Here is a 13,792-nt window from a genome sequence, read left to right as displayed (position 1 = left end):
CTTATTTTGAAAAGTGTTACGATATGATAATGTTTTAAATAGTTTGAACGTGGTGACTAACGCAGAGAGACCTACAATGGGCTAATGAAGGAGAGGTGCCATCATAAATTCTTAATAAAACTAGAATCAAATGTCCTGCCTTAATAATGATGACATTTTAAATAATGCAGTGCATAAAGAGTCATATAAGGAAAGATGATAACAGCAGCTAGCTAGACTTTTGTGAAGCCAGCACAAAACCACGCAGGCAATGCCCTACGTGGCCATTCAAAAGAAACAAAAACCACCTGGTTTTGAAATTTGTACATACACTGACTCTTAATTTGTAGATAAGTACTGAGTTTATTTTAATTCTGTACAGAAAAACTCCCATTGGGCATTGAAGTCCATGTGTCAACAACTTGCCATGCATGCATGGTAATAATTAACCCTCAATTCAACTCTATTTAATACATATATACAAACTTGTTGTCTGTGAAATATCAACATTGCTTTAGCAGATAACAATTTTACAATGGCCACCATCAGTCTTGAGGAGCTCCACGCTTACCACAGTATTGATCGAGAAATGTTTTCTCGATTGGTAATAAATCTGAGGCGAGACCCAGGTGAAAGTTTGCTAGTGATGGCCACATGGTTATGGCTAGAAGAAAGAGGTTTCCCCAATATTGTTTTCAAGATGTTGAAACTTTCAGATCGTATGGTGGATGTACTTGCTGATGAAGCTGTTTCATGTTTTAAATGTCTTGAATCAAACAGTCCTAGTTCATCTATGTTAGCAAACGGTGGCATTATTCTATTTACATCAAGATTAATGGAGAAACCGATTTCTTTGCAAATGTTTCTCCAAAATAGATTCACTGCAATAAGTGGAATAAAGAATTATCTTATCACAGTTTGTGCTCGTGTTTTCACTGACATTCTTCAGGCTGTATTGGGTACCACCCCATTACAGGCAATTCGAAACCAGTCTCTTGTGATACCGGGTTTCCCTCATCCATTATTTGGTGGTGTGGCTGTTGTGCCAGGAGCAATGGATATTGATTTTCCTGCAGGAGGATTATGGGTTTGGAACCCACCAAATAATGTTTCTGAAGATGAAAGAACCATGTTTCTGACTTTCTCAAGGGGCTTTCCTGTATCAGAATATGAAGTTAGAGAGCTTTTTACAAGTATGTGTGGCGATTGTGTTGATACCGTGTACATGCAGGAGAATTCTTTCTCATCTTATGAAGATCAGCCATTGTTTGCTCGTCTGGTTTTGAAATCTGTCGACACTGTTGATCAAATTCTGAATGGGAAACGCATAGCCAAGTTTCGAATCAATGGCAAACACATCTGGGCTCGAAAATATGAACGTAGAGAGTGATTCATGTCATCTTCTACCTTAGGTTTTTTAATATTGAATACTTGCTAGCTAGCTTTATGATTATCACATCCCCGAATAAATTTGTTCAGTCTGGTTTCTGTGATTGAATTGAAGGTTGCATGAGTAAGCTTAATTTACATTACTAGCTACATCAGTTGTCTTTTAATTAATTATTATAAACCCAACACTAAATCTTGAACTAAACAGATAACTTAAGTTCTTCATATGCTGACTGTTATAAGAATTCTCATTTTCATTTGTTTGTTACGAAGTTGATATTGAATGTTGACAGCAATACTAAGAGAGAATACAGACAAACATAATATAACAAATATATTCTATATAGATTTGTCTATCATATTCACTATCTTTTACAATTAGATGATATGGCTTGTGTTTTTCAACTGTTGCAAAAAGAGGTTAGGCATTGGTTCCCCATAGAACTGGAATAATTTGGTGTGATAAAACTTTTTTTTATTTAACTCTAAAAACCACATTCAATCAAATGATAGGTTATTGAAATAATGATCATGCATATTCTTGGTATAACTTACTACGTGAATAGCAACCCATTTACCGATAAACGACAATATTCCAAATTACATTCTATAATCAATAATTTCTTACCAAAACTCTTCCGGCCATAGATAATAACTTTCTAGATTACATTCCATAAACAATAATTCCTTACCAAACCTCCATCACCACTTCTATTACATTACATAAGTAATAATTTCTTACCAAATCATATTAGATAAATTTTGAATTTAAATTTAAATTTTTATATATATATATATATATATATATATATATATATATATATATATATATATATATAGAGAGAGAGAGAGAGAGAGAGAGAGAGAGAGAGAACCGTAAACACTATTAGTACAGTCTTGGAACAAGATAAGTGGCACTAACGTATTGTTGATTTGGTACCTTCTGTGCCGGATTAATTGAAGATGGTCTTTACAAATTTTCTTTCACTTCTAATCATCCTTGTCTTCTTAATTATGTATAACTGACGTCTTGAGCAACCTATTAAATTAGGTGTCCTAAAGTCGATCATTACATCTGTGTAAACGATTGTCATCATGACTCTAATTAATAAAAATGACATTATTCTTGATTATGAATCCTTTTAAGTAAAAAAAATCTCATTAGAACCATTATAAGAAGATTAATACATGTCTATAAATTATGAGAACATTATATTTATATGAGATGGTCATTTAAAAAAAAAAAAGTTTATAATCTCAATATTATCTTAATTAAAAACACATATAATAAATTTAAGATTATTATAGTATTGTATGACCCTATTAAAAAATAAAAACAGATCTCATATAGTAAAATTGTTTGAAAATAGTTTAGTATAATACATAAACACACATTATGTAAATGTGTTTATTAGATTGACCCATCAAGAGAATTACATGTGATTTTTAATTTGAGGTCATTGAATCATTTTGTATAATGATCAATATGATTTAATACCAACCTAACGTAATCATTGAGAAAAAAATATAAAAATGGTGGTGATTGATTATATTGAGAGATGTACGAAAACTATGATAGATCAATGAAAAGTATAAGGGAGTTATTATCTCTGATAAGTCTATTGATTGACATCAATGACTACTTGAATTTTTTGTTATAGTTGAATTGAGTTGTTGCTTAATCAAATATTGTTTAATTGTTGATACAAATATTGGTCTGTACATATTAAGGATACCTTAAGATAGACAATAATTTTATATATGTTTTAATCTCGTAGAGATACTATATGATGAACGAATCGAATTACAAAGAAACCATATTGTTGACAGATAAAAATTACTCGTTAATACTTTGTTGAATGGATGATCATGATGTTTTGTTAAGAGTCAATTTTGATCTACATACAGATGATTATTAGAGTATAAATTTGACACAAATTTGTATACTATCAATTCGACAAAAAGTCTATAAATCACATACATTAAAGATAAATTAATAAGAAGCATTAGTATATCCAAAATGAATTGAGTGTGATATTTAGAGTTTCAATTTCAACTATCGTGATATCATTAAACTCAAAAATAGGTTTTATGCTTCGAGTATCAAAGTGAAATAGTCAAAAGGTGAATAGTTGTGGATAAAATTGCATATAATTGACTCTATGTAAATAAGATAAAAATAAGTTAAAAATAAAAAAATGTCATTCCAAATCTGGATAATTATAGATTGTATAAGAGAAGATACGGTTCAGGTATGTGAATAATCGGGCACCGTCTCCAGTATAAAGAGACGAAATTTCTAACTCCTTAGAACTTTTGCTCAATTGCACACACTCACATCAGCTCATCCAGACTCAGAATCGTGTACAACCATTCTAGTAGGCAACATCGTTATGTGTGAGGATTTGTAGCCCTTGTTCTGGGATGTTATATGTTGATTTTATAATTATTACTATAAATCCCAACGCAACCCTCCCTCCTTTCAAAAATGTTGTTCCAGTATTAGCAGCCTTTTCTCAGGGGTTCATTGATCGCATTTAATGGCTACTTGAGTCTTACCCCGTACGTTTATTATTGAAGAGAATAACAATTCTACCCAACCTAAAAGCTATGGCTCTTATATTGGAATCATGGTTTTAACCACTGAAGGTAAGTATCTTAATCATAGCTAGTTTAATAAGTGGATTGTTTTTTGGGTTACAAGCCTGATAGGAATTATTTCCTTAAAAATGAAGGCAGATGGCGTGGTTCGTCAATTGGCAGTGGAGCTGGACACTTACATGAATGAATTTGACCCAGATGGAAACTTTACAGGCATTGACACAACAAGCACAACAAAACCAGTTGCAGCCAAGAGTCTCAACAGCACTGGGATTGATCTTAAAAGTGGAAGAGAAATTAACATTAAAATTGACTATGACGGGCACAAGCAGATGCTCATGTTTCTGTGGGATATGCTGACAGACCCTTCATCAGCTTTCTTGCCCAATCTATTATCATGTCAGAATCGGTTCTAAGCTCCGTTTATGTGGGTTTCACAGCGTCTACGAGGTCCTATTCTTAACTGGATGTTTACATCAATACAAATTGAAAACCAATAAAACTACCTGTATATACTATTCACAATTTCAGCAAGGACAACTTAATGGGATAGGCAAGGCCATCATTTCAAATCCTCCTTCAATTGTAGCTGTCAAAAAATTTTCAGGAACCTCACATGAAGGTCTGTCAATTTACTCTTCTTTAAATTAATAGTCTGAATTATTCTTTAAATGAAAAAAAAAAAAAAAACCTTGCCAAATTAAAATTAAATACTGTTGTATCAGGTGAAAGGGCCTAAGCCCTAAGGCACAAGTATATAGTGCAACTCCAAGGTTGGTGTCATGGGGATCTAGTGTAGGATTACATGGCCAATGATAGCCTTGATCCTGTCATCGGGAAGGGGCCTCCTGGCTGGAAAACCAGGTGCAATATATTGCATCAGCATTGCTATGTCTCAATGAAGAATGGGATACTGTATATAGAAATTCCAGAATCACGGCCCACTTCTGTTTATATATCGGTGTCTTCTTCCTCTTCTGCTGCATCAACAACTAATTTTGGGTCGGGAAGTGCCACTGCCAATGCCTTACTAAAGCCGCCCATGTCATCCCATGATAAGATTGAGATGGATATGATGCCAGTTTAATTATTAATATGATTCATAAACAGAAACAGGAGTTTGTTTCTGAAAATACATTGCTGTAACTGAAATTTTATTTTATATACAGAGAAAATAAAAAATGTTTATGTGCAACAAATGTATAGTATAGAGTACAAACACTTGCGTTTTCTGAAATCAATATTGGAGTAAAATAAGAAAATGCAGTCTTCCTAGAAAAACAGGGAAAGCCGGCTGTTGTAGTTTTGAATGGTGGCCACGTAGTAGTCAAAGAACAACAGAGAGACTGCTCAACGAACTGTTCATGACATATAATGATGTCAGAAAGGCAGAGAACTCCAAATGGCCGAACCAAGAATAAAACTTGCTGCTTTCTTGGACTTTCTTACCTGTCTTTCAGCATCATCTTCAATCTCCAATCTTCTACCAGGTTATCAAATCACTTTCGCTTTTATTCACTGATTGACTCCCTTTTTTTTCCTTTTTTTGTTCTCGTTGATTTTCTTTGTTCATTCTCTGCTTCTAGATCCATTGTCCTTCTCCCTTACCTCCTCTGATTCCCAGAAATTTCATATATCATTTTTCAATAATATTTTTTATAATTTAAATTAACAAGGTATTATGCTCTTGAGTTTCAATGTAGTAAGTGATAATGCTCTTGTTACTGGGGATTTAGGTTATCCTGTTAAGGTTTGATAGCTTAATGCCTGGTAGAATCCACTTAGTTAAGCTTTGTACAAGCATATAATTTAGTTAAGTTGTTCTATCATTCTCACAAAAGATATAAAGACCTCAACATTTTATTTTATTTTTTGTAAACTCTTACCATTGTTTTAATCTCCGTGCAATCTACAAAATTTATACCTGTATCAAATCTTCTTAGTTTTGTCCTTTGCTTGGTTAAAGTGATATTGGCATTCATGAATTGGTAAAAATGTGTTTTATGGACGCTAAAAGTACTTTGCTTTTGGTATATTTTATTATATCATCATCTTTTTTGAAAGTAGGCCAGAGTTTACATGGTTCTTCACTTCCATGTAATGTATCTTCAACTGAATCTTGTCCCGCCTCACTGTATTATGTTCCGGAGACCTCGAAAACCCTTGAAGAAACAGCCTCTTTGTTCAATGTAAATCCTAATGTAGTGAATAGAACCATGGATGATTACTTGATTGGGATTAATTGCAGCTGCCCACGTGATCATGATGAGTATGTTTGGCATGTCAACTACAAAATCCAATACGGAGATACATGGGAGAAGTCTCATCCAAATTTGGGTCATTTGTGTTGGAAAAAAAAGATAAGACTCTCATTCCGACACAAATTGTCACTTTAGATCTCTTATGCAGTTGTTCCAAGAGTTTTGATTATGTTTTGACATACAAGGTTGAATCTGGAGATACACGTTTTACAATTTGTTCCAGGTTTCAGGCTGATTTAGACAAGACTGCCATGTTCAATAGGCTTGAAAATCCTAATCTTATTTATGCTGGAGATGTGATTTTTATACCTGGACCAGGTAAGAGAAATTAAACTTTCTCTTAATCTCGTCTTTGATGATAGATGAAATTTATGACTGAGTTTTGGTCTGTTCCGTCAATAATAATTTCTGTACTGGTTTGATCCTGTTATTAGAAGGCTTTTGGTCATACGGTTTGTAGTACATTAGCAGACTGTTTAAGGCTTCTTAATTTCATTTTTCAAATGAACTTAGATTTGCTTTCTTCTTTATTTGGAAATTTTCTTTGTTTTATGTTCTTTTAGCAATCAGACTTTCTAATTATGTTTCATTTGTATGTGTCATAATTAGACACTATTTTTTAGCAGCTAATAATAATGATTAACTCTCCTCTGTTCACTCTTTTTTCCGCTACATATGCATCTATGGATTGCAGGCCTTCAAAATTTTACCAGGCTTGAAGATAAAGGTCAGATACAGACTTCTTTTCAACATTTCTTTTCCCAATTGACCATTTCTGCTCTAATTTTTGGAATAGTTATGGGAATATTGGATAAATGCTGTACTATCTCCATGATAACTGAGAAATAGAGTTTTGAGAATGCACTCATTAGGGTGAGTTAGTTCTTGAAAACTATTGTCATGAATGTTTTCTGAATGAAAGATAAAGACAACTTAGGATTCTCTTCTCAAATTGCTATTCTTCAAAATGGTTACAATTTTACGTAATCATTGGCATCACTAATTGCAGATCCGATTCCCTTTGTTAACTGAATATCCTGATATCATTTTTTCGTTTCATTAGAATTACCAGCCAACTTGAAGACAAAACTATTTTGATGTAGATTAGCTTGATAGTTCCAATAACCTGAGTAGAATAATGTTCTGCATCATTTCTTAGTTCTACAGAAACACTCTTGTTTGCTTTTATTTATATATTTTCCACAATCTGGATGTCTTGATAGCCATTTGATGCTATCAAGTTCTTTTTCAATTCCTTTGGGATATCATTTTGTTTTCTGTTTATGATTCATGCAGTTTTCTCTTAAGTTCATTATCTCTTCTGTTGCAGATCCCATTGTCAAAGAAACATCAAAATCTCAAATCCTTATTGTGGTTGGAAGCACTTTAGCTGCTTTTACTTTCATACTATTGACAGTTGCACTTCTGTTTTTGAAGTATTATAAAAGGATGGGAACTCCACAATCAAAAGTCTATCCTGGAAGATTGAATAGCTTGTGCTGTTATCTTGGCTCAAGCCAATTTCACACAAGTGAGAGGCAATTTAAACTATAATACTTCATTTTAAAACAGATTTGAGCAGCATTATTGAAACATTACTGTTTTCATTTTTCACCCATGAGTTGATTTACAACATATCATTTCTTTGTAGAATTCAAAGAAAGTGCCATTTCCTCATTCAGTTCAGAGAAAGCTACTGTTTTTCCTTACCATGAAGTTTGTGATGCAACTTCCAATTTTAGTACTTCTTTAAAGATTGGCCAAGGATCTTATGGGTCAGTTTACCTGGGAAAATTAAGAGGAATTGTAAGTAAAAGGAGCCAATTTGCTTTCCCTCAATTTTCACTTTTGGTATACAGGAAATCCTGTAAATTTATTTGAGATCATTAGTTAGTTAAAACTATTCTTAAAATGGATTCATTAACGATAGCATCTTCCTATATTAATGTAGGATGTGGCTATCAAGCAGATGAAAAACACCAAGTCAAAAGAGTTTTTGTCAGATCTGAATATCCTTTGCAAAGTCCATCATTCAAACTTGGTAGGACTCTTTTTGTTAAACTGACTGAAGTTTCTTCTATCTTTTCATTAGATAATCAGATATTGTTGCTTCACAGGAGTGCATACAAATCTGCACTGTTCCTTTTTCCTGAAATTGTACTTTTTCTTTCTCTTGTCTTGTATAATACAACCAGATTGAGCTTATTGGATATGCAGCTGGTGGAGACTCTCTGTTTCTCATATATGAATATGCCCAAAATGGTGCATTGAGTGACCATCTACACAGGCCCAGCATAAGAGGTGTGGATTTACTAACAAATCAAGGTTTAGAAATGCAACATTATTCACTGTCTCATCTATGTACTTCAATCCAGCATTTTTGTCTTGGAGAGATGCTTTCTTGGCTTTGGTCTGTGCCAAACTTAATTTGAGCTCATGGTTGTCAAATATGTATCATGTGCCACTTTGAATTTATCTTTTTGTTTAGTGTAACTATAATGCACTGAGAGAACCCTTAAATTTTCTGCGGTGAGGTTAAAAGAAGAGAATCTTATGCATAAACCTATTATCTCAGAATTTTATGGAAAAAAAAGCCTGCGTTTTCTACAATAGTTGTATTATTATCTGCAGGTTACAAGCCTCTTGCTTGGACTACACGTGTTCAGATTGCTTTAGATGCAGCCAAAGGCCTTGAGTACATACATGAATACAGAAAACCATATTATGTCCATCGAGATGTGAAGACAAGCAATATTCTGTTAGATTCGAATTTTCGTGCAAAGGTGATTCTTGGTTTCTTTCACAAGATAATTATATTAACCACAGCTAGTCATGTTGAATGAATCAGCATAACGGACATTAACAACCAGCATACAAACTCTATAGTATAAGAATAGCTGATGAGATGAGAACCCTTAGTATGAAAGTTGTGCTTCTCATGCTATGAATGCAAATTTTTTAAAGGCAGATTGCAGATTTCGGACTCGTAAAATTATTAGAGCATTCTCCTGAAGTTGCAGCTGTAGCATCAAGAATTGTTGGGGCATTTGGGTACCTTGCGCCTGAGTGAGTTGTTTGGTTTTCCTCAAATTAATGCTCTCAATGTCTATATATTAAGATTTTGTAGTCATTTTATCCAGTACAGATGATTGTTTCTGGATCTTAACAAGCTTACAGGTATGTAAGAGATGGGTGTGTGACCACAAAGAGTGAAGTGTATTCATTTGGGGTTGTTGTAATGGAACTAATCACAGGGCAACAAGCACTGAGTAAAGAAGCAAGTCCTGGAAATGATCAGTATACTGAACATCGGTCTCTTGTGGATCATGTATGCCTGAAACTAATCAATAGTCATATTGAATTTTATGCTAGCTGTGTTTAGTGCCACTGTTCTTGATGGTTGCAGATGCTATCAATATTGAATGATACCCAGAATCCAATGGACAAGCTGCTAGAATGTTTGGATCCCAACCTGACTCAGTACCACAGAGATTTAGTTTTTCAGGTAAATGTCTCCAAGCTGATCATCTTTTCCTGTAACTTCAAAGTCTAAGTTGCTTTACTTGTTCTTGTTGCAATGTCAAATGAAGATGGCTCTTCTGGCCAAGGACTGCGTGGATGATAACTGGAGACGCCGTCCTGACATGTCAAACGTTGTGATTAGTCTTTCCAGCATCTTGAATTCTTCTAAAGCCAATACATATTATGTGAGAACTCTGATTCATGCTTGATTGAATCTATATTTGAATTTGATTCAAATTAACTATTTTTTTTAAGGGTTCCAAAGTCAAGAAAAATTAAGCATTGAGAAACTAATCAACCATTCACACACTTTACTTTCATCTATTATATCCTATAAATTGATAACATCTTTCATTTATAACAATTTATTTTTTATATGTTAGGGTTTCATCTTATTCCCAAAAAAACTCATGGCTGCTCACATGTGAGCATATCGTAAATTGATAACCTTAAAAACCAAGTAATATAAATTAGGTTGATTTGCTTAGAAAAAAAAACAAATATAAATAAATTAGTAAGTATACCTTTTGATAGTTCAATCAATGTTTTAATAATAATAAGAATTACCGTCAGTGTGATCCGATTTGATTGGTTTTGTGTTTTGACAAATCTTGAATTAATCACGCCACACACGGCTGGCTGGCTGAGGCTCCATGCCATGTCCATACAATACAACAAAGATGAAAAATAATAAAGTATTTGTCATTATTGACGTGTCCTTCCTGCCAAATTCACATCCATCCACATCCATCCATCTTTCTTTATTAACCAACTTATTTAGACTAATAAACGCAGAAATTGGGCAAATTGCTTTGCATTATAAAAGGATAGGTAAGTGGTCCAATCCAAAAATATTGTCTCCATCTCTATTGTATTGTATGGAGATAATAAGTCAATGCGTAGACTTCATGGACTAAATTTCAAAACTATGTTAGGTATCATAGTGGAATATTTTTACAAACCAAACAGCACTTTTATCTATGTTTGAATAATAATAATAATACAATTATTATTATTGATTTAAAATAATTAGATGCCTCACTAATCATTTATTTAATTAAAAAAAGATATTTTGATGGGGTAAAATAAAATATTATATTATATTATATTATAAAAATTATTAATTATAAAGCATGGTAACATGGAGTGTCTCAACCTCCATCTTGTTACTTATCTGTCCTCTTTTACCAATGAACTTTCTTAACCAATAAATAAGACACACTGGTTTAATAAAGTAGTATTTTTGCTTAGTCAAGACACACTATTTCACTTTAATTAAGACATATTTCAAATTTAACTTGAATATAAAATAATAAATTTAAATCAAATCAAATCAAATAATAAATATTAACATCTAAAGAATAAAAATAATCATCAATAAAGAATTATCCATGAGTCTTCCAATATGTATTTGATTTTGAGTCAAATAGAATTCACTCCCACAATCAGGGATGGTTGGATGTAATTTAAGAAAATTGAAAAAAAAAAACAGAACAAGGAATGAGGAGGGTGATTACAAGCAAGGAAAGTGAGGAGTGGGTTGATGGCAGCGCGCGCACGTCACGTTGTGTAGGTGGTCAGACACATGCAGCCCCCCAGCCCACATGAATTTTACGAAGCATATGAATGAGCGTTACGTTACTCTTACACAACCCCTTTTCTAACCACCAGATTTCAATCCCCTATGCTATACCTATTATTATATTTTTTCGTTTTTAATGTGAAAAAAATATAACAATATAATAGTCAATAAGAAGGCGTGGCCCAACCCAAAATAACGAAGAAAAAGCCCACCCCTAAACTCTGAATCAAACTTATTACTCCTCCATCTGATCTCACCCAAAGATAGCTTTGCTCTGTCTCACTCTGTTTCTCCTCCTCCTCCTCCTTGTTTCTCTCCTTCTCCAATCGCCGCCTACGCTACGTACCCTTCCTTTTTCTAAATCAAACAAAGAATGGGCAAGGGTGGTGCTCTCAGTGACGGTGTCCTCAAGAAGATCTTGCTTTCCTACACCTATGTTGCCATCTGGATCTTCCTCTCCTTCACCGTCATCGTTTACAACAAGTACATCCTCGATAAGAAGATGTACAATTGGCCCTTTCCCATCTCTCTTACCATGATCCACATGTCCTTTTGTGCTTCTCTCGCTTTTCTTCTTATCAACGTCTTCAAGGTCGTTGAGCCTGTCACTATGTCACGAGATCTTTACCTCTCCTCCATTGTCCCCATCGGTGCTTTGTATTCTCTCAGTCTCTGGCTCTCTAACTCTGCCTATATTTATCTCTCTGTTTCCTTCATCCAGATGTTGAAAGCTCTTATGCCTGTCGCCGTTTATTCTATCGGCGTTCTTTTCAAGAAGGACAACTTTAAGACTGATACCATGCTTAATATGTTGTCGATCTCCTTTGGTGTCGCCATCGCTGCTTATGGTGAGGCAAGATTTGACGCTTGGGGTGTTCTTTTGCAATTGGGTGCCGTTGCTTTTGAGGCAACTAGATTGGTAATGATTCAAATCTTGCTCACATCAAAGGGAATTACTTTGAATCCTATTACTTCACTCTATTATGTCGCGCCTTGTTGTTTGGCTTTTTTGGTTTTTCCTTGGATTTTTGTGGAGTTGCCGGTATTGAGGAGCACATCAAGTTTTCATTTTGATTTCGTGATATTTGGGACTAATTCTTTTTGTGCTTTCGCCTTGAATCTTGCGGTTTTCCTGCTTGTTGGAAAAACATCTGCTTTGACTATGAATGTGGCTGGTGTTGTTAAGGATTGGTTATTGATCGCGTTTTCGTGGTCTGTTATTAAGGACACCGTTACTCCGGTGAATCTGTTTGGATATGGGTTGGCGTTTTTGGGGGTTGCGTATTATAATCACTCGAAATTGCAGGCATTGAAGGCCAAGGAAGCACAGAAAAAGGCTGCACTGGCTGATGAGGAAGCAGGGAAGTTGTTGCAGGAGAGGGAAGGTGAAGGAGGATCCACGAAGAGGAACGAGTCTCAGGATTGATTTATGAGTTGGGATATTATGAAAATAAGTGCAAGGAGAGGAGGATGGTGAAGAAGAAAGGTTTATGAGTTGGGACAAAAGATATTTTCTTTTGCTCATTGGATGCATTTTAGGTTTGGTATGCTGTTTTAGTTTTTGGTTATTATGCTAGTTTACTATGCCTGTTTCGTAGTAGTGTCAGGGTTTGAGATTCATTTCTTGTTGCTTACAGAGCCGAATCATGTATCTTAGTAGAGTAAGAATCTCAAATACCCTGTTATCTTTTAATTGTTTTGTTTTTCATTTAACTATTTTATGTGTCTGTAGGTGTTTACTTCTTCCATTGATGGAGATTTAATGCTTATTTATATATATTCCTTTTGACTCATGTCATTTATATTAATGATACATATGAATTTGGCACCTTCTTGTTGTCGGTGAAATATTTGATGATCTGGAATCTGGATTAGATTTTCTAGACTATTTTTTCGATTGTGTTTTGCTATTGGTTTGTCTAGAAAATCTAGGCGAAACAAGAAATGAAAGTGATCTCAGCTTCATGACTGATTGTTTCCTTCTTGTTGTCTGCCTCTTGAATGTGATTTGGGTTTAATGTTCTTAATTTTTGAGATTAGGATGTTGATCTTTGAACTATGTTATGATCTCATTTAATCTGTAGAAGCTGGCCAACCATGCTTCTACACCGAAGGAATTTAATACAGCTATTTGCTCCCTTGGGACTTAAGACTGTATTTCTTTAACCTTATATCTAACCTAACCTTGAACCGTTCATTTATGGTCCACTGTGGCCAACAACAGCTCCTAATCAGTATGGTTAGTGATTACCTTGTTTGCTTTCCAAGGGGAAAAAAATGAGTAAACACTATAAAGCTGTTACCTTGAAGCTTAAACTTTTCCTACTGGTTAATTCTGTTTTGATAAATCTATTCCAAAAGTGCTTTTAAGTTTCTTTCTTCAAACCTGCCTTACTGCACATTGTATGGTTTTTAACATATGGGATTACTTCAGGTCCTTAAAAATTTCTTTTGTGAC

The 13,792-nt window shown here is 34.2% G+C and overlaps 3 protein-coding genes across 5 annotated transcripts; all 3 read left to right on the top strand.

Annotated features, from left to right (window-relative positions):
• The first annotated feature begins 514 nt into the window (after positions 1-514).
• LOC123199991 lies at positions 515-1,380 on the top strand. The gene has a single exon (XM_044615056.1). The coding sequence runs from the start codon at positions 515-517 to the stop codon at positions 1,367-1,369; it is 855 nt and encodes a 284-aa protein (XP_044470991.1). The 3' UTR covers positions 1,370-1,380.
• A 2,228-nt stretch (positions 1,381-3,608) lies between these two features.
• On the top strand, positions 3,609-10,007 carry LOC123200199 (lysM domain receptor-like kinase 3). Of its 3 annotated transcripts, none has more exons than XM_044615349.1 (14): positions 3,609-4,017; positions 4,104-4,419; positions 4,501-4,591; positions 4,695-6,548; positions 6,925-6,957; positions 7,561-7,761; positions 7,882-8,036; positions 8,182-8,271; positions 8,426-8,531; positions 8,862-9,013; positions 9,199-9,296; positions 9,408-9,558; positions 9,637-9,735; positions 9,821-10,007. In XM_044615349.1, the coding sequence occupies exons 4-14, from the start codon at positions 6,281-6,283 to the stop codon at positions 9,959-9,961; spliced, it is 1,494 nt and encodes a 497-aa protein (XP_044471284.1). In that variant the 5' UTR covers positions 3,609-4,017; positions 4,104-4,419; positions 4,501-4,591; positions 4,695-6,280; the 3' UTR covers positions 9,962-10,007. The 3 variants fall into 3 exon arrangements, with proteins under 3 accessions (XP_044471284.1, XP_044471285.1, XP_044471286.1); XM_044615350.1 differs by having other exon boundaries at positions 4,104-4,591; positions 4,695-5,459; positions 6,218-6,548; XM_044615351.1 differs by having other exon boundaries at positions 4,104-4,591; positions 9,664-9,735.
• A 1,546-nt stretch (positions 10,008-11,553) lies between these two features.
• LOC123200817 (probable sugar phosphate/phosphate translocator At4g32390) lies at positions 11,554-13,162 on the top strand. The gene has a single exon (XM_044616210.1). It carries the CDS (start codon positions 11,708-11,710, stop codon positions 12,758-12,760), a length of 1,053 nt encoding a protein of 350 aa, XP_044472145.1. The 5' UTR covers positions 11,554-11,707; the 3' UTR covers positions 12,761-13,162.
• Positions 13,163-13,792: the final 630 nt, after the last annotated feature.

The sequence above is a fragment of the Mangifera indica genome, chromosome 17 (genome assembly GCF_011075055.1).
Source record: "Mangifera indica cultivar Alphonso chromosome 17, CATAS_Mindica_2.1, whole genome shotgun sequence".
In the NCBI taxonomy this organism is placed as follows: Eukaryota; Viridiplantae; Streptophyta; class Magnoliopsida; order Sapindales; family Anacardiaceae; genus Mangifera; species Mangifera indica.
This window is presented reverse-complemented; position numbering and strand designations above follow the sequence as displayed.